This window comes from Myxocyprinus asiaticus, chromosome 22 (genome assembly GCF_019703515.2).
Source record: "Myxocyprinus asiaticus isolate MX2 ecotype Aquarium Trade chromosome 22, UBuf_Myxa_2, whole genome shotgun sequence".
NCBI lineage: Eukaryota > Metazoa > Chordata > Actinopteri > Cypriniformes > Catostomidae > Myxocyprinus > Myxocyprinus asiaticus.
In genome coordinates, this window is record NC_059365.1 from 5,215,001 (window position 1) to 5,241,227 (window position 26,227).

At 36.3% G+C, this 26,227-nt stretch overlaps 1 protein-coding gene across 3 annotated transcripts in view; it reads right to left on the reverse strand.

The window, feature by feature from the left end:
* LOC127412800 (plastin-3-like) overlaps positions 1-24,226 on the reverse strand; it is a 43,109-nt gene extending 18,883 nt beyond the window's left edge. Inside the window, exons 1-3 of one of the 3 annotated variants that reach the window (XM_051649447.1) lie at positions 24,089-24,226; positions 9,958-10,067; positions 6,983-7,146 (exon numbers count right to left, since the gene is read on the reverse strand). In XM_051649447.1, the coding sequence (XP_051505407.1) occupies positions 6,983-7,146; positions 9,958-10,018 (225 nt within the window). In that variant the 5' untranslated portion in view covers positions 10,019-10,067; positions 24,089-24,226. Of the gene's footprint in view, positions 1-6,982; positions 7,147-9,957; positions 10,068-11,944; positions 12,121-12,168; positions 12,333-24,088 lie in introns of those variants that run through there. The other 2 variants (XM_051649446.1, XM_051649448.1) reach the window with 2 other exon arrangements.
* Between the last annotated feature and the right edge of the window lie 2,001 nt (positions 24,227-26,227).

Sequence of the window (26,227 nt, forward strand, 5' to 3'; positions counted from 1 at the left end):
GCTACAGTGTTAAATCTTGAGGTATTATCAGAGGACTCCCTGGGCTTTTCAGAGATACCAAATGTTTGAGAGTTTGGCCATGACAACTTCCTCTCCTTGGTCTATAAATACGGATTGAAATGTATCACACTGAGAGATCTAATGAGATCTTTATAATGACAGAGCAGGCTGCATTTACTGTATATATATTTTATTGTGGCGGGCATGAATGGAATGTAATGGTATATCTCTCAATCACCTCAAAGCCTGTTTTATCATATTTGATACATGAATTTCAAAGGGGGATTTTCAATAAAATAATATACAAAATTTTAACCAAACACACGTTGCTTATTGTGACAAGGAGGAGGGCGTGGCCGGGCCGTAACGATGGACGCCCGGCGCTGAATCAGCTGGGAGAGGGATAAAGAGATGCCGGGGACGCTGGTTCGAGAGAGCGACGCACGCAGCAGTGCTCGTATGTGTGCGCTTTTGTGTCATGCTGGAAAGCAGTTTTATGTAGTGTTTTGTTTAATTAAAAGTCTTTTGATTGTTAACCAGGTTCCTGCTTCCTCCTTTCCCGATGAACAAGAGGCTTGTCTGCCATACTTATATTCAGAAAATACTCATTTTAAAATATCAGTAACAATATAATCATTACTGTCACTTTTACTTTATTAAAATATAATTTATCCCAACATAAGAGTCACTTTTCGTGCAAGTCCGCCGCCATTTTAAACAGATCGATAAAAACACTGAAACCACTTTTTTAACAAATAAACACTAGATTGTGCCATAAACATGTGATACTTACATACCATAGGTTGTTTGGCTCGTCAGCTTGAACAGAGAGTGACACAGGTCATATTCATATTTGATACAAATAGCTTTAATAGGGTTAAAGTAGCTTTGAATAATTATTAGGGCTGCCCCCGACCAAAGATTTTCCTAGTTGACTAGTAGTCGTTAGTTTAAGCCATTAGTCGACTAGTTGTCGCACGTTTATGATATTAATGTAATTACTTAAATATATGTTTTTAATTACTTAAATATGTTTTGGGGGGCATCAGAAAAAGGTTTGAGTTCCATGGCTGAGAATGTTATAAGTAACATTGCTAACACTGTTCTACATTACAGAGAAATACTAAACCGTAATAATAAGCCTTTAAAATATACATTTTACAAGTGCACGCACAAAGCGAGCCGCAGCGACACCGGCAAAACGGTAATGATTCTGGATGTGTCGGAAAAACCAGCAAGGAGACTGTCTGAACATTTTGTTAAATTATAGAGAGAAATGCACATTAGGGTTGTGCCGACAGATGATGATCTCGGGGATTGACGATGGTCAGAGTGATCGCCAATAGCTGATGCCTTTGACGATGTCAAGACGATATTTGGCTTGTTTTCCCATGTATTAAATTATTAATATTATTATCAAATTAATATTACAAATAATTTTCCCCGTGGCACACAGACACGTGCTTGAAGAAACACATTTTATTATATTTTTAAGAACAGATGACAGAAAAGCTGTCTATGCGCATGTATGACACACTGTTTGTACGGAGGTGTGCAGTCTCGTGAAACACGTGCATGTAAAAGGTTCTCACTCTTTGTTTGTTTCTGTCTTCTGATTTTTTTTGCAAGAACAGTATCGTCTGAGTGCTGCAAATGACCTCAGGAGGTGCTTTGAGTTCAGTTCGCTTTATTTCCACAGAGCAGTTCATTGTAACCACAACTATGCAGCATATACATCTGTGATTATAACATAAAATAATTTATAATAAAATAATTAAATATTTCAGTAATTATTATCATCATTATAATTATTTTTACATTTATAATTGTTTTTATGTCTTCATTTGTGTAAGAAATTTTCTGCCTGCATGTTTAGACAGATTTCTTATATATATATACACTATCGGTCAAAAGTTCGAAACATGACTGAAATGTTTCTCATGATCTTAAAAATCTTTTGATCTGAAGGCGTATGCTTAAATGTTTGAAATTAGTTTTGTAGACAAAAATATAATTGTGCCACCATATTAATTTATTTCATTGTAAAACTAAAATGTAATTAAAAAAGAAAGTTTTTGAAATTGATGACTTGGACCAAATAATAAAGAAAAGCAGCCAATAAGTGCCCAACATAGATGGGAACTCCTTCAATACTGTTTAAAAAGCATCCCAGGGTTGTGCTGACTTTACTATTATTCTAAAATGAGAAAAATAATAATAATAATAATACTAAAGAATGAGTGTTTCAAAACTTTTGACCGGTAGTGTATATATAATTTTTTTGATTACTTCATTATTTTAATTGCTTTTTCGTTTAGTTTGGAGAGCAATTTGAATTTAGAAATGTATTTAAGTTCATCTCCACAGAATGGAGGGGTCTTGAAACATTTTTAAAAGTTAAGCTATTTGACAGGGCTGTCGATTTAATGCATTAATTAATTGCGGTTAATTTTATTAAAAAAAATTACGCGTTAATTTTATAAAAAATAACGCATTTAAAATTAACTATTTAAAAATGTATTCGTAGAATTTTCTTACTATCAGAGCAATTGAAGCTTGATAGCAGGGGGCAGTAAGCAAAACTACAACTGTATAGTCAATGTTCAGCTGTACAGACAACAAACCACACTCAGGCTTGCTTGACACATTCTTTTTTTTTTCTTTCTCCCAATTTGGAATGCCCAATTCCCAATGTGCTTTTAAGTCCTCGTGGTTGCGTAATGATTCGCCTCAGTCCGGGTGGCAGAGGATGAATCCCAGTTGCCTCCGCGTCTGACACCGTCAACCCGCGCATCTTATCATGTGGCTTGTTGAGCGCTTTGCCACGGAGACATAGCACGTGTAGAGGCTTCACGCCATCCACCGCGGCATCCACGCTTAACTCACCACGCACCCCACCGAGAATGAACCACATTATAGCGACCATGGAGGAGGTTACCCCATGTGACTCTACGCTCCCTAGCAACCGGGCCAATTTGGTTGCTTAGGAGACCTGGCTGGAGTCACTCAGCATGCCCTGGGATTTGAACTAGCGAACTCAAGGGGTGGTAGCCAGCGTCTTTACCACTGAGCTACCCAGGCCCCACTTGACGCGTTCTTGCGTTCAAACACAGCTGGCCGGAATGCAATTCTGAACGCAAAGATCTTTAAACGTGTGTTTTTTTGTTTTTTTTTAAGTTTCAAACTACGTTTAACTTGACACAGCAACATAAAACAGACCTAAAAACCAAAGTTAGATGTACATGTACATGTGTACATTGATGTGTCCTTAGACAAGCCCTTATAATAAATCTCTGGCAGATTGCCTTCTAAAGCCACTTTTTGTATTGTCTAATCAATGCTTTACATGTCTGCCACAGTAATGTGATGCATTTTAATTATCTGAAATTTTATATTATTTAAATATAACTATTTATAATCATTTAATCCTTATAATTGTAATTATTGTTATTTGAGGGGCTTTCTCAGCAAATATATATGCTTTTATGATTATTTTATTTGTTGTATTCTGTTTTATTAACTCAGTTTTGATATTTGTTTATTTATTCTATTTGTTTTTATGCTTTTTATTCTTATATTCTTGTTCTTTCTCTATGTAAAGTGCTTTAAGCTACATTTAAAGGCGTATTATAAAAAAAAGTGTAGTATTATTGCAATTATGCAATTAATATGCAATTAATTGCGATTAATTTGATTAATTGGTATATCGTGTAATTACTTCAATTAAAAATATGAATTTTAAGCCCTACTATTTAAACATCTTAAAAATATAATGCTCATGGCACAAGATGCTCAAAAACAGTGGGAATCACAACGCAGTGTTCAAAGATGCACATCTGAATATGTATGGCTATAGCAGCAGTGTTTTAAAGGGGATTAATTCAAAGACAAGATGGTTTCACCATGCAAACATTCTAACAGTTAAAGCACAGCACGCTGTATGTATGTTAATAAAAGTAAAAATAAATAAGAACTGTGTATACCAATTCAAAACACTCATAGAGGACAACTGTTAACCTTAGTTTACAAGTCAGGGAATATATATTCCAGGAGAAGAATTGCACTTAATGAATTTGCTAAATAGAAAAGTTTTAATGAACTTGTTTTATTTTAGTTTTAATACGCAGTAATCATTTTATAAAAGCAGTAAGGCACTCCGCTGTATGTTGTGCCTAACAAAGCCCTTTAGCCATGACTATATTCACAATATAGCACAACCTCTTATACTTTATTGCTTAAATACATGGCAACCAACACACTCACACATGCAACAGCAAATGTGAATTTCTTATTTAAAAATACCCAACCACACATGTGGTCCAACGCATTTGAAGCGTCAAATATGCCCATAATTTGTGAAATTTGGCATGTTTGAATAATCAAACAAAGTATTTTAGTGCCAAGTGGATCATCCAGTAAATTGAAGCTGACAGCAGCTGTTCATAACCTCCTCCCAGCAGAGCAAACAAACACAGGGCCATTCACAGGACACACCATTTACAAGGAGTGTCAATGAAATGGTATGAGATACAATACTGTGACCAATGATATAGAGCAACCATTCAAAGAATTTTTTAATTACAGTGCTCCAAAAAGTACTTGTAGTACACTTTAAGGGATTGTTCACACAAAAATGAAAATTCTGTCGTCATTTAATAATTTAATAATTAATAATTATATTTATTTATCACACATTATACATTTGCACATATACAGTGAAATTCTTTTTTTCACATATCCCAGCTAAGCTGGGGTCAGAGTGCAGGGTCAGCTATGATATGGCTGATAGGGTCCCTGGAGCAGACAGGGTCAAGGGCCTTGCTCAAGGGCCCAACAGTGGCATCTTGGCAGTGCTGGGGCTTGAACCCCCAACCTTCTGATCAGTAACCCAGAGCCTTAACCGCTGAGCCACCACTGCCCCGTTTTCGCATATCCAAGCTGGGGTCAGAGCGCAGGGTCAGCCATGATACGGCGCCCCTGGAGCAGATGGGGTCAAGGGCCTTGCTCAAGGGCCCAACGGTGGCATCGTGGCGGTGTTGGGGCTTGAACCCCTGACCATCTAGTCAGTAACCCAGAGCCTTAACCGCCAAAATAACAAAAGAGTTATGACCAGAAAGTATCCAACTACACTGAGCACAAATATCTATTGTTTTATCATTTAAAACCCAACTTGCTTGAAAAGTGTACTTGTGCTATCTATCTGTCTTTAAAATTAACGCATTAGATAAAATATCAAACCAAGTGGCATTTTAGACATGGTTAAGTGTGGCTTAAGTGTCCAAATTCTTTTAGTCTTAATTATTACAAAAGTTTTTTTTTACTATAAATGACACTTAGTTTGATATTTTGTTATATAATGCTTAAGTGTTGATTAAGTGCCCAAATATATTTTGGAGCCACTGCATAATACCAATTATTGACTACAAAGGAAATGACTATAACAATGATGAATTGCTATAAAGACCATCTGGACTGAGCACTGAAACTCTGATCTCATTCTACACCATATTGTCCATGTTGGTCGAAGTCAGTTTATCCCAAAGCTACTGCTGAATATGCAAATCAGGGATATAAAGCCGTAAATGACGCATTCGGAACATTTGGTTTTAATTCCATTATGCATCATTGTTACATTCACAGATAATTCATTAATCAAATTTCACTTTATTCAATCAACTCAACTAAAAGATTCATAACTAAATGATTCACAGCACAATATAAGAACAGTAAATGTTATATATGTTTTTCTGATGAAAATGACATCTGAATTGCAAATGTAGTCAACAGGCCCAACAAAGTGTTGACTCACTGGATATTTTATTATACAAAGCATGACAATGAAAAATGTGTTATGTACCTTTGTTTCTAACTAGCGTTTGTAGTTTAGTATTGAGCCTAAATGTTGATACATGTTCATATAAAATGCTTTAATCTCACATTTTTCCTAATTTAATACGTTACATTGAAAAATGTACATGAAAAATGTACATAAGTGTGTGCTTTAATGGAAGCAAAGAAATCAGACCTTTACAAAGGGGTTCATGGCCAATGTCACTAATTTGCTTACATTTGATTATTGACCTAGAAATAGTGCAGAATCTTACACCGATCAGCCACAACATTAAAACCACCTGCCTAATATTGTGTAGGTCCCCCTCATTCTGGCCATTCTCTGTTGACCTCCTTCATCAACAAGGCATTTCCATCCACAGAACTGCTGCTCACTGGATGTTTTTTGTTTTTGGCACCATTCGGAGTAAATTCTAGAGACTGTTGTGTGTGAAAATCCCAGGAGATCAGCAGTTACAGAAATACTCAAACCAGCCCGTCTGGCACCAACAATCATGCCACAGTCGAATTCACTGAGATCAAATTTTTTCCCCATTCTGATGGTTGATGTGAACATTAACTGAAGCTCCTGACCCGTATATGCATGATTTTATGCACTGCTGCCACAGGATTGGCTGATTAGATAATTGCATGGATGACTGCTGGTGTCAGATGGGTTGGGTTGAGTATTTCTGTAACTGCTGATCTCCTGGGATTTTCACACACAACAGTCTCTAGAATTTACTCCGAATGGTGCCAAAAACATAAAACATCCAGTGAGCGGCAGTTCTGTGGACGGAAATGCCTTGTTGATGAGAGAAGTCAACAGAGAATGTCAGTTCAAACCAGTCTGGCCAAAGTCTACGGTAACTCAGATAACCACTCTGTACAGAATGCTATTCTGAGATGCTGGTTGGCGCTGTTTTGGCGGCATGAGGGTGACCTACACAATATTAGGCAGGAGGTTTCAATGTTGTGGCTGATCGGTGTAAATACTTTAAATATTTATTGTATGTCATCACATTTCTTTATTTTGAATGCTTCAAAATCCTAAACTTTATTTTCAGGTTTAAATTCGATTTTTAATCTGATTATATATGAATGTTTGTGTCACAGAACAGATTGTGTATGTAGTGAATATGAAGACACTTACAGACACAAACTCATCAAAGCTGATCTTATTGTCCTTGTCTTTGTCCCCCTCTTCCATGAGTTTCTGGATGATCTCTCGCACTTTGTACCCCGGCAGGGGCAGATTGGCCTCTTTAAACAGGTCGTGGAGCTCGTAATCGGAGATGAAACCATTGCCATTCAAATCTACAGTGAGACAGCAAATTCACGGTGAGCTTTGGTATCGACATCTTGCAAGCTTGTTGTCATCTAGCAAGTACAAAATTACTGTACAACATTTCACAACATTGCATTATAGTTACAATAAAGTTACATTGCAGTGCAACTTTTCTTTTTTAAATCTACATATTTCATTTCAGAAAAATTACATTTTAATCACAAATACATCTGAATTTTATACAACCAAAATAAAATGTTTTAGAAATGTGAAAATACCTAATGGCTAGGTTTTCTTGAAGTAGCCTCAAAACATCAATTCCTCCATGAAAACAAAACCATACCAACCTGCGATGTTTGTGGAATGTTTTGTTTAGGTTTTAAAATAATGTAATCCCAACATTTAAATCATGCTTCAAAAACATAGTGAAAATACTTTTACTTATTTATCGCAAATGCATTTTGGGATTGCCTCATTGAAGGAAACATACAATGACAACTTAGAGGTTGGCCAAAAAAAAAAAGGTATTTTGTAATGATGCAACGTTTTGCTGCCTACCGTTTGAAAATGCATTCGCATGGGAGGTGTACCTATTATAACTTAAAATGTTGTCTGCTCACTAGGTTAAAGAATAAAGCACAATTGAATCAAATGAACAGCAGTTGCTAAGCTTTAAACATTTAACAAACAACAACATCCGTCTTTAAAACAGAATGCAACATTAAAATAACCATCAAGTACTGTTAACCAATGGGTTTTTCTCAAGTGTTTGCATTTAACACCATTAAATGACCAACCATTTAGAGGTTCTGCCCAGACTGCTGGAGAAATCAGATAAATGGGGGAAAATACACACTGAAGCACATTCTTGTGAAGAACCATGCAAAACATTTCAAATCCAAACTTACTATAACCAACCACTCCAAAACGTTGGGGTCTGGAATGTCTTAGAAGGGGTCTAAGATCACAGATCACAGTATATATATATTTTTTTAAAAACTTTGCTTTCTTTTCATGTGATCTTTACAATACTTGCTATAAAAAACACTTTTTGTGATAAAAAACAACAATTAAAATCCTCGATTATAGCACAAGAGCTCAAGTGTTTAATTTGTTGTTTTGAGCATTAGACAGCTATAATGGGCGAATCTAACAAAAAACTGTTAAGAACATGCAGAGGCCATATTTCACCCCAAAATCAAAAGGAAAAAAATAAGAAATTATATTTTGTGTAAACAAAATGAAACCTATTATAAAGTAGCCTTCTACAGTATAATGTCAAAAAAATCATTTTCATTACTGTAATGTGAAAAATATATATATATTATTTAGACTGTAAAGTACAATTAAATCTCATTTTCATTACTGTAATGTGAAATATATATATATATATAATTTAGATTATAAAGTAAAGCTGTAAAAGTACTTGTTAAAATTGTCAAAAGTACAATTATTAAGTATAACTACACCATGGTAGTGTTTGTTGTACTAAATTTATTAACACTTTAAATTAATTAAATTAATTAATTGTGTCCAAACAGGACATGAGATTATTTTTCATTACAGTAATGGAATTTTGTCACAATAAAATAATAAACCTAAAACCTATAAACCTAAAAATACACTTGGCAAGTTACTTTTCTTTTCTTTTTTAAACAAAAATTCACCAGCCATGGATCAAGACTGCATTAGTGAACACTATCTATTCAGCACAGATTTATTTATTTTTTTAATCTTTGCAAAAGTCAATTTACTCTTAATCGTCAAAGTCTCTAATCAAACTGAACAAGAGACTTGAATTTAAAAACGTGGAGAAAAAGAGCGGAAAATCGGAATGTTTCCTTATCAAGAATTTTTGAAAAAGCAACAGATTGCTGTCGCTGATTTGCAGACAGCAGTCCACGAGGACGTTCTGAGCGCCAGGCAACAGCTGATGCCAAAAACCTCATGAGGTCGAATGAAAAATCCAGATGTTTTTCTGAGCAATAACAACGCAGATGGTAACGGAACAAGCCACACAAGCAAGCAGAAGGAGAGACAATAACATTACAAAGATAAAAACATTACACAACAATCACATCACAAATCACATTACCTGAGGATGACCAAACAGTCCAAAGCAGTGTTTCTTAACTGGTGTGTTGCGAACCAAAAATGGATTTGCAGGTCTATTCTAATCAGGTTGCGAAACTAAAATATGCTAAATGCATATAATAAAATGTGACTAATCATATAAATGTGCCCAGTTAGGATAGCAAGATAAACAGGTTTATCCATTTTTAAAAGGAAGGAGAAAAAGCTTCTCATAGCTTTTATAGTTGACGTCTAAGGCTTTGCATTCAATGAAACACTACAGCATTCTGACGCAACTTCATTTGTTACTTGGTAGAAGCTATCCAAATTAGGCAGATGCCAACATGGACAGGTTGCATGACATGCCCTAATCCTCCAAAACCATTACCAAAACAAAAACGTATCATACAACCCATTAAAAACGGTTTACTTTTGTACGAGTTCAGTTATTGTATTGGGTCGCTACTTGACGTCCAATGCAAAATTCAGGTCTTGAAGCAAAACCAGTTGAGAACCACTGCTCTAGAGTCTCCTGTCATACAGCCATTCATTCAAAACCAGAAATTAAACGAGGCATTTGTGACGACAATTTTCTAAACCATAGTATTAACTCTGAAAACAAAGTAAGCATTTTTATCCATGCAAGGAAAGCAAAATCTGTAGAAATCATTATATATGTAAATTACAGTGAAAAGGACACCTTCACAGGCAGCATTCCATGTTGTGATTGGAGTCTCCCAAACTGGTTGGACAGGAAGAGCACTCACCAACTTTCTCGAAGGCCTCGCGCAATTCCTCCAGATCGTCTTTCGATATCTTCCCTGCCATCTTTCTGAAAACAACCTGACGCGCTCTCACTCAAATGATGTGTCTCCTTCTGCAGAGAGAAAGACAAGTATCATTCAATAACAGCATTCCATTGTGACTTCAGTGATCCCGGTTATGAAGTTATTGTGTGATTTTCCAACTTGTAAACGCTCACTGTTGCCTCTCTACTGAGAAACAAACCTGGCAATGGGATTGTACAGTAAGATGAAAACGCATGCAAATCACATGCAAACGTCTATCAAGCATGCAAGGGCAACAGATTCAACTATATTTGGGCAAAACATATGTTTGAGAGGGCGTGTCCAAGCTAGTCCCTTTGAATTCAACAACACAATAATTAAAGTAACTCAAATGACATGAGTGTAATGACAAAGCCTTTTGTTTGAATCCATTTTAATGCTGGTACATGGTAAAGGCTTGGCAAAAGTTCAACCAAACAATGAAATAAGCACATTAAACAACCACTAGAGTCACAAATGCAGTTATAGCACGTTAAAGATGGTAGTTATTAAAAGGAAGCTAAAACAGACTAATAGATAAAAACACAATAAAAACATTAGCTGAACTGACTTAAATGGACAAAAATAATCTTTTTTTGATCAACTAAAGTGAAGAGCCCAATCAGCATGCTGATTTATCGAGTTACGATAGTGTGCAAAAAAAAAAAAAAAAAAAATACCAGATGCAGCCTGCACTGAACTGTCCAACAGACTGCTTTATTTTGCCTGTAAAAAAATTGCATAGACCTCACCACACAAACACACACACCAAAAGCTGCATATCTTTAAAGTGCCTTACAGACAAGCCAAATATTTGTCCAGGACATCACTTATGCAACAGCTGATATACTCTGCAATATACTTCTTATTGCAGTATTATGGCACATCAATGTGTCAGTGTGTTACTAAGAGTTATGAACATACTTTGCTGACATACCTTTTGAAATGTGGCTGTACTCACAGCAACTAAACTGAGAACAGATTTGCCATGTCACCCTTAATCATGCCCCACTGTACAACTGACCTGAGATCTGCTTATAAAAGAGAGTGAACAGCACAGCAGCACTCTAGGCTGCCCGAGACTAGTTTTCCAGCTAGCCACTACCCTTCACTAACCTTGATGATTCAGGACGCACCCGCAGTGCATGTCAACATCTCCATTCACAAAGCCGTCACCCTGCCTTAAAATTTTTTCACCACTTCGATACGTCATTCAGCGTTGCCAGACGTCCTACCACACCCCGATGGGACAGGATGGAGTTATAGACTTCACAAATGTTTTTAAACCGAAACTCTTGCCAATGTTATATAAATGTTTAGCATGTAAATAACAAGGCTTAAAGATCCAGCTAGATGAAGGTTATTGGCCAATTTTGTTTCAAGGTCCACATTTGATGTAATTTCAGAAGGCAAACACAGAAACTGCAGTGGAAATTTTAGGGAAAAGACAAAAAAAAAAAAAAAAAGGGCCTAATACCTACCCTTGCGGAATCCCTATCAATAAAAGTTTTAGTGCGCTACATGCCTTCAATGAATCACCCGTTTCTTCGCAATTCAAATAATCTGATCATGTTCCAGGAATGCTCCTGTCAAAGCACTCAAGCTTCTACAAAAGTTGCGTAAAGACAGTCAAATTTGACTATGGTTTGTTTATTCCCCAAATGACTGAAGAGTGTTCTGAGCTCATGCACAAATCTAAGCAACCTTGTCTAGTCACGAGTTTTTCAATGTCTCCGGAGGACTGTCAATTGTAAAGTGATATAACTTTACGTATTCAAAGTCATTATGCAACATAACGCAAGTAACAAAAGCCACAAAAATTTCAGTTCTTAGGGTTTTAGTTTTAAAACAGAAGGCTGACCATGTGCTTCACACAAAGCAGATTTACAAGCCTGAAAAAATGCAAAAAACACAACCCTTCTTTTACCTCCAAAACTGGTTCCTGCACTCCAAACGATTTGTTGCGATCCGATAAAACAAATGTGGATTAAATGCAACTGAGCATTTTACAGATGCCGCTGCAGTTATCAGATCAACTGAGAAGAGAATGAGACAGATAAAGGGCTTTTCCCCAGTGAAAGACGTTAATGAGACAGTGTGGGACGTAGAGAGAGATCAGAAGACAAAAAAACAGAGATAATCGAACCCAACCTGTGCTGAGAACGTGGCTGTATGCAGTAGCAGTCGCAACAGAAGAGGCAGTCCTCGCTCCACACCCTTCAAGGCTAATCTGAAACACCAGCATTCCTGTCTGCCTCACAAAGACCTACGGTTGCAAGTCATAACACTTCCTCCCAGGCTATGGGAGTAGCGGACGGCATGTCCGATGGAGGGAGGGGGTAGAGGCAGGCACAGACAGAGAGAGAGAGGGGGGAGGGGAAAGCATGACTGTTTTTCTTTACTACCAACGTTGCTGTCCCAGATGTCCCGAATAGCGCAATAAAGTCGCAAGAGAGATAAATGGGTGTGAAAAAGTTAAATGCATCTCTCAAATCTGCATATTGCCACTCATAATGCCTTTAAATTAGACGCAACGTCCTGTTGCTTTAAAAAGTTACAACTTTGAGGGGGAAAAATAACGTTGTGGACAGACATATGCTGAATCACTTGAAAACTCCACTGAATCACTTGGAAACATATGCTGGACATGTGATATCTTTGCATGTTGATGATCAGTGTAGAAACTGCAGCCGTTAGGCTACAAAAATAAATACAACATTTTGTAAAATCCTCTCAATTTATCAATAGGCATCTGATGCATAACATGTCCATTTGCTTTCTTTTTTCTTTTCTCAAAATAAAGATTTTAGGTTAGAAATTATATTAATGCATAACGGAAAAGGTGTATATTTTAGGTGTTTTCACACATTTTTGCCTTTAACAGTTCATATTAAATGGTATTGTTGTCTAACAATTAGATTTTTAAAAGTACATATGTTCCATGTAGTCTCAATTTACAAGGTCATAAATATGCTGGGTAAAAATCTAGATTTTCCGATGCATCGCAATCTCAGTATCGATTCTTAAATCCCAAGATCAATCTTTCACTCTATGTAATGCAACTAAATCATTAGCATGTGCAACCAAATCTCATGCTATGCGACTAAAAATATCTATGATTAGCCACTGGCTAGTAAATGTTCAGATTTTCCTCACCAGTGATTTAGTAGTATAGTGGAGAAGCTATTAGCACAGAGGTCCTTTCACTGCGATTTGAGAGTAAAAGTTTGGTATAACTTGTTCTGTATCCAAAGACGAGATCCACAGACCCATATGTCACTGAATAATATCTCTTTAATACCCTTTCTGTTTTTACAGTCAAGTTGTTGATTAAAAAAAAGTTTTTTTTTTTTTCTTTTTCTAATCAATTCAATTTTATTCAATCCTAATCACACACTGATGGCTAAAAAAATTCACATCTCGTTATATGTGCTCACTGGCTGATGCTGCTAATCTTAAAGAGACAGTAACCGATTAAGCACGTGTTCTACATATCAATGTAAATACTTGAAAATAGAACAAATTATGCAAGTAAACAATCAAATTTAACAAAAATATATATGTAACATAATTTATGCAATTTCAAGACATTAATTGATGGAACAGACTGAATTTTAACATCTTTTAAAAGCTAAAATGTGACCAATTTGATGAAAAACTAATGATAAATTATAATTAATATTTTCAAATTGTACCTAGAAGGGTTGCCTAGAAGGTACCTTTATAATTAAGAGCATTAGCTGAGAGAGAATTTCTTTTATAAACAAAATGGACATTGTAACAGAAATGTACCCTTATGAATCAAATCGAGATCGGAATTAAAATGACTTGGCATAATAATGTTCGATATAGTTTTAGACAGAGTTTAGCATGTCACAGCACTGTGACACAGAATACACATAGTTCTGTCAACTATTTTTTTAAATTGTTTTTTAAAAAAAAAAAATCATTTGACAGCACAAAACCTCCTGCCATTGCTCAGAAAATAAAACATTTTGTGGTATACTCCCAGCTATCAATGGTAAACTAATTTCAAGGACGGATAAGCTCGTATTTAACAAGACTCTTTCGTTTGCTAAGGAAACAGGCTGCATCCTTAAATGAGGGCACCACGAACTCAAAACAGTACCGTTTCATTTCTGCATTAAAATAATCTAATTTGGCATTGGCATCATAATATTATTTCTCACAACCTAAAGCACAAGCCGTTGTCTAACCACAGTCACAAACTCTAAAACTCCAGAGCTTATCATGCTTTTTTAAATCACCAGTATGCTGAAAGCAATGCCACAAATTACCAAATTCAGAGGGGCGGAGCGACAAATGTTTCAGAATATGATGGCAGTATTGCAGTGAAATACCAAAGCAGCATAGGGTTTATTTCTTAAAAAAGAAACATCTAATTTCAACTCTCACCAACAGCAACGACTAAAAGCATGGAACAAAAACTAAGCTAGATTTTTGCATGTCCTTAAGAAAATGTGAGTGTTGTTTGCATGTGCAATACATGCCATCACTATACTAAGATGTTGTGGGTGGTTGCCAGGGCATTGCTAAGATGTTCTGAGCAGTTGCTAAAGAGTGTTCTGGGTGGTTCCTTACTGTCCCAAGTCGAAGGAACCCATTCCCAAGTCTCTTTTATATGGATTGGGTTCCTCCAATTTATTCACAAGTTTTATAGTCCACCAGGAAAAAATCTGATCAAAATTCTAAACACTTCAAAAAGTAATCGCACACATCTCCTCGACAAGCCACAGACGGCATTCACAAACAATTGCTCTGGACTTTTAGATTGTAAACAGAATGGAAACTCATTGAGGTTGTTTTAAAATCAAATGATTTTTCTTGCTCTATCTATATGCATACTCTAACACTGCCAACCCGAAACTTTCTTCCCAATCCACCCAGACTATTTACTAAGAGTAAGCAGCAAAACAGGTTATTTAACAATTGTTATGGTTATTACGCCATAACTATGAGCTCATTAACATAAGACCACCCACATTTACATATACCTATTGCGTATTGAGCACTTTCACCTGCCCTAAAAAAAGACAATGTGAAGCACAGTGCATTTACAATCAAACAGGTTATTCAATCATAACCAAGCTCATTTATATGTAAAAGTCTTAAAGGTACAGTAGCAAAAACAGCTTACAACACAACAGATCACCTGTTAAACAAGTCGTATCTTGAAGATCAGGACTGTTCGGTTTAAAAAGGCAGAACTGAAAAAAAAATCAACTTCAGTGACTAAAGACCGCAGTGTGGTTGGTTCTTGAAATTCCAGCACAGAAAAATGAAAAATCAGATTTAAACTTCTTCTTTTTAGTCTCCACCCTGTTGTTCTGAACTTGCTGGCACTTGGTGCCTGAGGAATAATGTGCGGAGGAGTGGAACAAAGCATACTTCAGAGCAAACAGTGAAGACAGGTGTTCACTTACAGATCCTTTTGCAAACTCAACCTGCACGGGAAGTTTAGTGAGATAGATAGAGAGCGACAGAGAGAGAGAGAGAGACCCATTTACATCTTGTAACCAGGGAAGAACAAAATCTATCCAGGTGAATATCACATGTCGAGAGGCTTTACCAGGTCATATTTCATCTCAAAATCAAAAGAAAGAAGTTAGAAATAATATTTTGCTTAAAGACAATTAAGCCCATTTTTGGGACCATTAGGAGTTTTGCATTGTGACAATTTCTTGACAATTAATTCAATTTCAAACCCCAATTCTCATTACTGTAATGCAAAAAACAAAAACAAAATTTCAATTGTAATATAGCATTATTTGTTAAAGTACCTTTTTAGAAATTAGGGATGCACTTTTATGAAAATGTTTGGCACCAGTTTTAACAAAAAACTACACGCCATTACCGCTGCCAATATTTTGCCACTTACCCTATTTTGTCATCATATCACTCCTCAAAAATGCACAAAGAGGAACAAAAGCTATTTTATTGTTCTAATTATAAAAAATTTCTAGTGCTCTGTCTATTTACATTTTTAATTGCGATTAATCACATAATTATTTGTAGTTAATCGCGATTAATCAGGTTTTGAAAGTGCTGAAATTTGACTCTAAATGTACTTCTACTGTCAAAATGCATTTATTTCCTTCTAAAGAAAACAATATGTAACAATATAACGCTTTATTATTAACATTTTCCAAACAAAGCCTTTCACAGTATAAAAATAGAAATGCACTAAAATAGCACCACTTCAAATATTTCTCAATAAATAATCCCCACATACAGTTGTGGCCAAAAATATTGGCACCCTTGGTAAATATGAGCAAAGAAGGCTGTGAAAAAAATCTGCACTGTTTATATTTTTGATCTTTCATTAACAAAATTCACAAAAACCTAACCTTTAATTGAATATCTCATTATTAAATAAATATTTTTCTCCAAAACACGGTCACAATTATTGGCACCCCTAGAAATTCTTATGAGTAAAATATATCTGAAGTACATTCCCCTTCATATTTTACATTTGTAGTGCACCTGTGTGACTAGGAACATGAAATTGTTCATCCATGACTTCCTGTTTCAATAAATCAATAAATATGTGGTAACACACAGGCCAAATTCCCTTAATCATCAATCATAGTGGGTTAGACTAAAGAATATAGTTCTGATGTGCGGCAAAAGGTTGTTGAGCTTCACAAAATGGGAAGTGGCTATAAGAAAATAGCCAAAGCATTGAAAATGCCAGTTTCCACCATCAGGGTAATAATTAACAAGTTCCAATCAAATGGAGATCTTAAGAATCGGTCTGTAAAAGGACGTGTGTCTATATCGTCTCCACGCACAGTGAGGAGGATGGTTGTAGTGGCCAAAGAATCTCCAAGGATCACAGCTGGAGAATTGCAGAAATTAGTTGGGCGTTGGGGTCAGAAAATCTTAAAAAAATATATATATTATATATATCCAGCAAACACCAGAGATGGGTTTAGCACACACAGAGATGAAGTACACAATGCCCACGGTTAAATGTGGTGCTGGATGTTTAATGTTGTGGGGCTGTTTTTTCTGCCAGAGGCCCTGGACATCTTGTTCGGATACATTACATCATGGATTCTAACAAATACCAACAGATAAAAAAATCAAAACCTGGCTGCCTCTGCCAGAAAGCTTACAATGGACTCTGGTTGGATCTTCCAGCAGGACAATGATCCAAAACAAACATCAAAATCAACACAAAAATGGTTCACTGACCACAAAATCAAGGTTCTGCCATGGCCATTCCAGTCCTCTGACCTGAACCCCATAGAAAATGTGTGGGGTGAAAAGAAGAGGAGAGTCCATCAACATGGACCTCTGAATTTGAAGGATCTGGAGAGATTCTGTATAGAGGAATGGTCTCAGATCCCTTGCCTGGCGTTCTCCAACCTCATTAGGCATTAGAATAGAAGACTCAGAGCTGTTATCTTGGCAAAGGGAGGCTGCAAAATGTATTGAATAAAAGGGTGCCAATAATTATGGCCAACGCATTTTGGAGAAAAGTATTTATTTAATAATGAGATATTTACCCTGTTTCAATTGTTTTACTTCAATTAAAGGTTCGATTTTTGTACGTTTTTTGAATGAAAGATCAAAAGGATAAACAATGCAGATTTTTTTTTTTTTCACAGCCTTCTTTGCTGATATTTACCAAGGGTGCCAATATTTTTGACCACTACTGTAGGTTGCATTTTCATTGCAATGGGCATTAAATCTCTTGAACTCTTATCCCTAATATAAAATGTACCTTTAGGATTTATATAAAAATACTTTAAATACTAAATACTTTAAAGTAGCATTTACATGTTAAATATTTAATTCACTAGATTATCACAATATATGGCATTATTATGGTTAGGTAATACAGTGTTTTTTATTTGAATTTCCAGTAAAAATAACTATATTGTGCTATAGACTGTTATAAAGGGTTACTGTATTTCCCAGCTAAAGTATACGTTTATTTGTCACAACAATAAATGTCATACTGCGACAAATCTTAATGGAACATAAAACAGTTTTCATTTTTTTCTTTTGATATTGAGGTGATATGTGTGACCCAGAAATGTTTTTATGAGATTGAGCCAAATATCTTTTCTTATATATTGTGAAGGTGGAGATTTTAAGCCGATTATACTGGGTAAAATAGGAAAATTCACTCAAATCACTTCAGAGAAAGCGGAGCAATTTGATGCTGCAGTGATGACACTTCAAGCAAATGTATTGACTCCTAACAGCTCTATAGGAGAGTATGTAACAATCTTTAATCCATTCAAAAGATCAGCATTTAAGGTGAAGTGTCTAATTTGTTTGATGTTAAAACACCTTTTCTTATCTCAGTTTGAAATGCAGAGACAAATACAAGACAAGTAAACAAGACAAGACAAGGCTGATTTCTGCAAAAAGTGGCACTGTGACACGTTCAAAACATTGCTCTGTTTGTTTGAGCATCCCAACCACCCCAGCTTAGCAACACGGACTCAACCAATGGAGTGAATTTCTGTTTGTCTTCCTCAATCTGACCAATGGCAGATTGAGGAAGTGTTCGGGAATCTGTTTGAAATCAGTAATTATTTTTGCAATTCCATTTGTTGATGCTAGCGGTACAGAAATGTATCACTTCAGTTATAAAACTTCTTTAAAAATATCATATTTAAGTTATGGAATCAGGTTATAGAGTGAATAAAGTGAACTTAAAAGCATTTAGTATGCATCAAATCAACTTACAGCAAGAAGAGCGTTGACAGGTTTGGGCTTTTTTGTTGTATATTTAGAGCAATCAAATTAGAGGAAGGAATAGCTGTAGATCGGGTGATATGGACTCTTCCCAGCATTCAATAAACACATTAAACAATAAAGAAAACACAAGCACATGAACTCTATGCCAAGAGAAGAGCAACGGTATTCACAATGCCCAGATTCACAAAGGCATACTTGGAAATGTTAGTGGTGCATTTATATTTGTTTAATCAGGACAGGAATGTTTAGTCTACAGTCTGCACTGGTTTAACATGGATCATAAAGCATAAATAAAACCACTACAAAACCACTTAAAAACAGACTACTGGGATGAAATGTGAAGTATGGAATTTTAGTGCCACTAGCACTACCAAATGGATTTGCAAAAATCATGAAATGACCCTCCATCTGCCATTGGTAGGATAAACAGATGACCCCTTCCAAAACTCACGCCACTGGTTGAGCCAGTGTTGCTGTGTCAGGCTGGTTGTGATAGTCGTCTCTGCATATTAAACAAGGATAGGATAAAGTATTTAACATTGAAAACAACATACAATACAGCTTTAAAATATGATTTCAAACGCATGTTCAATTTTGTGGTATTGAAACAGAAATAAAAATAAATGGTTTTTTTTTCCAGTTTCTAACAAAAAAGCCTGCACATAGTTACATAACTAAATTCTCCTCCCTGCGCAGTAGGTGGTGATATGCAAAAAGAATGCGAATCACCAAAAACAAGAATGTGAGAGTGAAAGTGGAGATGTTAAAAAAGTATGTAAAAAAGGACTTAAATATTGATTTATTCTCACCCACCCCTATCATATCGCTTCTAAAGAAATAGATTAAACCACTGGAATCGTGTGGATTACATTTATGCTGCCTTTTTTTGTGCTTTTTGGAGCTTCAAAATGTTGGTACCATTCGCTTGCATTTTATGGACCAACAGAGCTGAGAAATACTTTCAAAAAGAAGAAAGAAAGTCATACACATCTTGGATTGCATGAGGGTGAATAATGAGAGAATTTTCATTTTTGGGTGAACTATCCCTTTAAGACTTACATTGAAGGAGGGATCAGAGCCTTATCTAGAGACCAGGATATCATGGACCACGTTTACATGCACTTAAGATAACGGTTTATTACAGGGTTTTTAGCAGATAGCAGCATTCTAAAAAGTCATGTAAACGAGAATGCCATCTGCCTTACGCCTTATAAGGGATTAAGAGAAAGCGGTTTAACATACCTAGGTTTCTCCTGGAGAACATGGCTTATGTGGTCATGTAAACGCATAAATGGCGTAACTAACACCACAGGATGGAGCCATACATCATATCAACAAGTCAACACAGTGGAAACAATTCAACATTTCTGTGAGTACAGAGGGAAAAGGCACATTCACTATAAAATATACCCATTTATATACACAAATTTAAAATATCGACTGGCCTTCACATCCATGTTAATACACTCAAGTACGCTAGGAGAATCCCGGAATTTGACATAAGAGGTAAACCCCACTATTACAGCGCAATTCCGCTGCAGGTCACGATGGAAAGTAAAGAAAACAAACACAGCAACAACTCTGGAATCTCTGGAAACAAAGCGAAGCAACAGAGAATAAAATAGCTAAGTCTTCCTCGAAACCCATTACGTTACGTGGGGAAATTGTTGCTTTAGAGAAAGCTGCTTACTGACTGAGATGCAAGTATAAGGAGGTATACAAGTATATATACATATATAAACGAGAACACCGCTTTCTCACAATAAACGGCTTTCTGGTGTCCACGTAAACGAGGTCATAGACATGGGGGTGGATTCTTTTGACTTGGACCAGTAAGCAACAACACCGCAACTACCCAAAACACCCTAAAATCATTTCTATTTTAGAAGAAAAAAATTGGGCAAAATTGGGGTGGAAGTTTCTGTTCTTCCCAAAAAGTCAAAACACAGAGCCCTATAGATGATGACAGCCGAAATGAATGTAATAATACCATGAAAAACATTACTAAATTATTTTACCACAAGACTTTTTTTTCAGAGAAAGAGGGAGACAAATTCAGGCATGTGGAATATTAGTTTGGGAATCACAAAATAAGGTAATCTTGAGCCAATTCAATCTGTAGTGTAAGCAGAACCCAAATAAAAAAAGCTGTATACAATGTCTGTGGTGAGGTCAACAGCACTAAATATTTCCTGTTACTATTTTGAGAGGCACAGAATCATCATGTAGACGGTATGGAGCTAATTTAATCAAGATTGAATTGAGATTGATCTAGTAATGCTCCCTCAAACATTGTCGAGGCGTTACGGCTTGACATCACTTTAACCTCGGCCTTGACAATGGCATCCAAACCACACAGTTCTCCACAATGAAAGGGCGACAACTGTGATAAGCGATAACATACACTTGTAACACGGCTGCCAGTTACACTTACGGCTAAAGAATGAAGGGGTTTGAAGAATGTGGGACAACGACTGGGAGAAGGATACAACCACAACAAGAGCAATGACAACATTGTCTTTGATACAACATTTTTATGCCAAAGTCAGACAACATTTAACATGCACTGCAAAAAATAATGTTCTTACCCTGAATTTTTGTCAAAACCACACATTCCTGTCTACACCAGCAATCAGGGAATACTTTCAGGAATCACATCTAGGGTTTTGCACAACCACTATAAAACTCACACTCCTGAGTGAGAATACAGCTGACTTCCAGTAGGAGCAATTTCAATTTCATTATGTACAGACTGAAGGGATGTTCAGAATGGCATACTACTCCTATTAGGACTTGAGTATACACTATGCATACCGAGGACAGAATGCAAACCATCTGCATGCATGGAATACCTGGATGCCCAACAACATTTGCCAAAATATGCAGTATAGCCTACAGCTTATTTGCATGACATATGCTTGGAATACGGTATCTGAGAATGCAATGTGTCATATTTGATGTTTCATGTCTGAAATCATTGCAAACCACATTCTTATCAACTGAGATTTAAAAGAGGGGGTAAAATATTTATTATTGTTAGAGGTGATAATTGGAAGCCTCTTGTGAAAACAATGACTCATATCATGAGTCAACAATATAGCATATTTTGAACTATGAATAAAAACCATACTGCATAATGATTTGCATAGTATTTCTTTTTTTTTATTTTTCTTTTTTTTACTTTCTCCCCAATTTGGAACGCTCAATTCCCAATGCGCTCTAAGTCCTCGTGGTGGCAGAGGACGAATCTCAGTTGCCTCCGCGGCTGAGACCGTCAATCCGCGCATCTTATCACGTGGCGTGTTGAGCGCGTTACCATGGAGACATAGAGCGTGTGGAGGCTTCCACGCACAACTCACCACGTGCCCCACTGAGAGTGAACCACATTATAGCGACCACGAGGAGGTTACCCCATGTGACTCTACCCTCCCTAGCAACCGGGCCAATTTGCTTGCTTAGGAGACCTGGCTGGAGTCACTCAGCACATCCTGGGATTCGAACTCGCAAACTCCAAGGGTGGTAGTCAGCGTCTTTACTCGCTGAGCTACCCAGGCCCCCTGCATAGTAATTCTTAAAAACAACAGTATGCAGTATACAAATAGCAGTACATCATTATTACATTTCTAGTACTCAATTTAATGGAGATTATTACTTTGTTCATAATGGAAAATTGTTGTACTACCTTCAGCATACGATGTTGCATGTTTACATCAGCAAAAGGCATCCATTTATTACTTCCGAAATAAATATTATATTTATGCTTTATTTTCATCAGACTGTCGACATTTAATCAGATTTTGAGTATTTTTCGACAGCACTATTGTGGAATAGTTCACACAAAAATGACAATTCTCTCATTGTTCACTTACCCTGATGCCATCCCAGATGTGTATGACTGTCTTTTTTCAGCAGAACACAAATGAAGGTTTTTAGAAGAAGACAGACATAGAAGTACACGGGTGCCAGCACTATGACGGTCCATAAGTCATATTTAGGCAGCAATAAAGTAATCCATACGATTACTGCCAACAGGTGAAGCGAAGTGTGACGCAAGCGCGTCGGCGAGTTGACGCGAGAATTCGGAAGCAGCGCTTATTTACAACAGAAGAACGAACATCACGCGAGAGTTCGGCCATTTCAAACCGCATCAGAGCCCTGGAAGGAAGTACCGATTTAAAGCAAAAAACTTTTTAATTATCGACTTGTTTCTTACATAAACCTATCGATTCACTTCAGAAGGCATTCATTGATCAACTGGAGTTGTGTGGATAACTTTTATGCTGCCTAAATATGACTATTGGACCGTCAAAGTGCTGGCACCTGTGTACGTCTATTATAAGGACCTGACAGAGTTCTGTCTAATACTAAAAATATTTATTTGTGTTCTGCTGAAGAAAGACAGTCATACACATCTGGGATGTCATCAGGATAAGTGAATAATGAGAGAATTTTTATTTGTGGGTGAACTATTCCTTTAAAAAGTGTTAGATCAGCCTAACTGACATTACGACTGAAGTTGATATTGCTGGTTTAAGCCTTCCATCGACAAGGAAGGTTGAGTCAAATGCACGCCATTGTGCTATATAGTTTTCCCTGTGTGTGTATATTGCATACTACATTCCTAGTAGGAGAAGTATGCAATTCCAAAACAAACACATATGTACACACCCTCTAGATGTCTCAGGCTAACAGGCTACAAGTAAATTCAATTGCATTGTGGGATTAAACATATGAAATACTATATAGAAAACACAACAGTCTTCAGGTTTGTTGCGATCCGATGCTTTATCGCGATCCGATACTTTATCGCGAGCAAAACTGACCGCGGGCCGCGACAATCGGTAAGGGCGTTTCATGCAGTTTCAGGTGAAACGTGTTCATTGAGAAACATACACGTCATCTGCATTCTCCATTCATCAAATCACATCTGTTTATTTATAAAAACACAGTCACACATACTAAAGTCAACAGCTACTCACCAGCCATTGCTAGCACAAAAATATTGAATATATTGAGCATGAAATCAAATCTAATTCTTTCACATTACAGTACATGCCTGGATACGCGTTTGAAAGTATTTAGCCTAAATCTCATGTAAGTTAACCAATGTGGGCTAATGATGAAACAGGTACCTTGTACCGAATATTCAACTTCAAAACAGTCAGTTTCACACTCTGAGTGTAACATTTATATGTACAATGCAATAAAAATATAATGTATATACGAATGCACCAGGTTTTCGTTCTTAATAATAATACTAATAATACAACGTACCTTTAATAAGACAACAAAAAAAGTGCGCTAAAATAGTTTATTAAGTTTAGTAACTTACTGTGTCCGTCCGTCTGCTTGTTGCCCTGCTGACGTTTCACTCTCTCTCACACACACACACTGAAATCTCACATCTAGGCTGTGGCTCAAAACCTAGTGCGCTGCCTACCTAGACAACATTTTTGGGGGCATCACAGTCACACGCGGAATTTCTGAGAGTTTAGCCGCGCCTATGACGTCACACAGTGCTGTAGGCAACACACTAGATGCCCCAAAACGATGTCTATAAAGTAAGATGCACTAGGTTTTAAACCTATGTTTTAAAAATAATATAAAAAAATGCTGTCTAGGTAGGCAGCACACTAGGTTTTGAGAGGATGGTGATCAAAACATACAGAAACCTGATATGGCTACATATGTGAAACAAATATTAAATATACCTACTGCATGTTCATACATGGGTTTTTACTGATGTAAAAGTCACATAGGTCAACTAGTATAGATATATGGAACATATATCTCAAAATAAAATAAAAAAATAAATTAAAAAAAGGGTGTTTTCGTGTATGTAACATATATTTTGCCAAATACTAGTAGAATTTGAATATGTACATGTAAGCTCAAATATGTAAACTATGTTCTGGCCATATCAGTTTTCCGCTCAAAATCTTGTTTAAGTTGACTGCTTACTAGGATTTGGGACTTTGATGCATATATATGCTGTTTAGATAAAGCAGCCTGGGTTTTAAGATTATGATGCCCAAAAAATGCCACACAGCCTAGATCTCCTCGCATTCACAGCTATTATGATACAGATGACCCTCCTTATAAAGCACCTGCATGTTTTAAAAGAGCTAAAGACTGTATTATATAATGCTGTTTTATATCATAAAGGTGTACACGTGTATTACTGTATTCATGTATGGTATTAACATGGTACTCTAAGGTGCTTCAAAGATAGCCTTAAAGCAAATATACAGGGACTAGCTACCAAACTTAATTTTTGATGTCATTGGGTCTACATAATTAGACAAATAATATTGAAAATCAATCTTTGTTACACTTTCAGATGAACTACAGTATATTGCTTGCAACAGTCTGTTCCTCTTCCTTACATGTATAATGTAGTGAGTCATTCCTTTTCAGTTCTGTTTTTCAGGTCACAGTGGTTTTCTGGATCATAATTACAGACCCATATTCCAGAATAGCAGGAAATACCAAGGTGAGGAGCAATGGTTACTATTAACAGTATAACTGTCATGCAACAAGAAAAGCTGCTGTTTTTCTCTGGTGTTCTCCAAGCCTCCAGTGACTTCTGCAGATTTCCTAATGGTGTAGGTTAAATTCAGATCTCTGTATTGCAATTACATCCTCTCTCAAAGCTTTCTGTCTGTCTTAACATGTTTGTAGATGCACAATCATGAAAACTTTCAGAACATACAGTAATATATCAGACAACACATGTAATGTCAACATCACACAAGCTGAAGCATGTAGAATACAGAAAGAGAGAACATATACAATATACAACCCTTGTAAAAAATATTGTGGAGGTACTAAGAGTGATAGTATCCAATGGCAATACCATGGTACTGAATGATTACCATATTCATATACCATGGTGTCTGCATGGTATATGTCCAAAACATAATAGCATTACCATATATACAGTATATATATATATATATATATATATATATATATATATATATATATAAACATGGTTCTATCATTGTACGTTTTGTTAGTAAAAGCCAACAACCATCTTAAAGGGATAGTTCACCCAAAAATGAAAATTCTCTCATCATTTACTCACTCTCATGCCATCCCAGATGTGTATGACTTTCTTTCCTCTCCTGAACACAAACAAAGATTTTTAGAAGAGTATTTCAGCTCTGTAGGTCCATATAATGCAAGTGAATGGTGGCCAGAACTTTGAAGGTCCAAAAAGCATATAAAGGCAGCATAAAAGTAAACAATACGAAACCAGTGGTTTATTCCATGTCATATGAAACAATATGATTGGTGTGGGTGAGAAACAGATAAATATTTAAGTCAATTTGTACCATAAATACTCCTTCCAAGCCCAGTAGGTGGCAATATACATGAAGAGTGTGAATCACCAAAAACAAAAGAAGAAGAATGTGAAAGTGAAAGTGGAGATTTATAGTAAAAATGACTTTTTCACTTCAGAAGACAT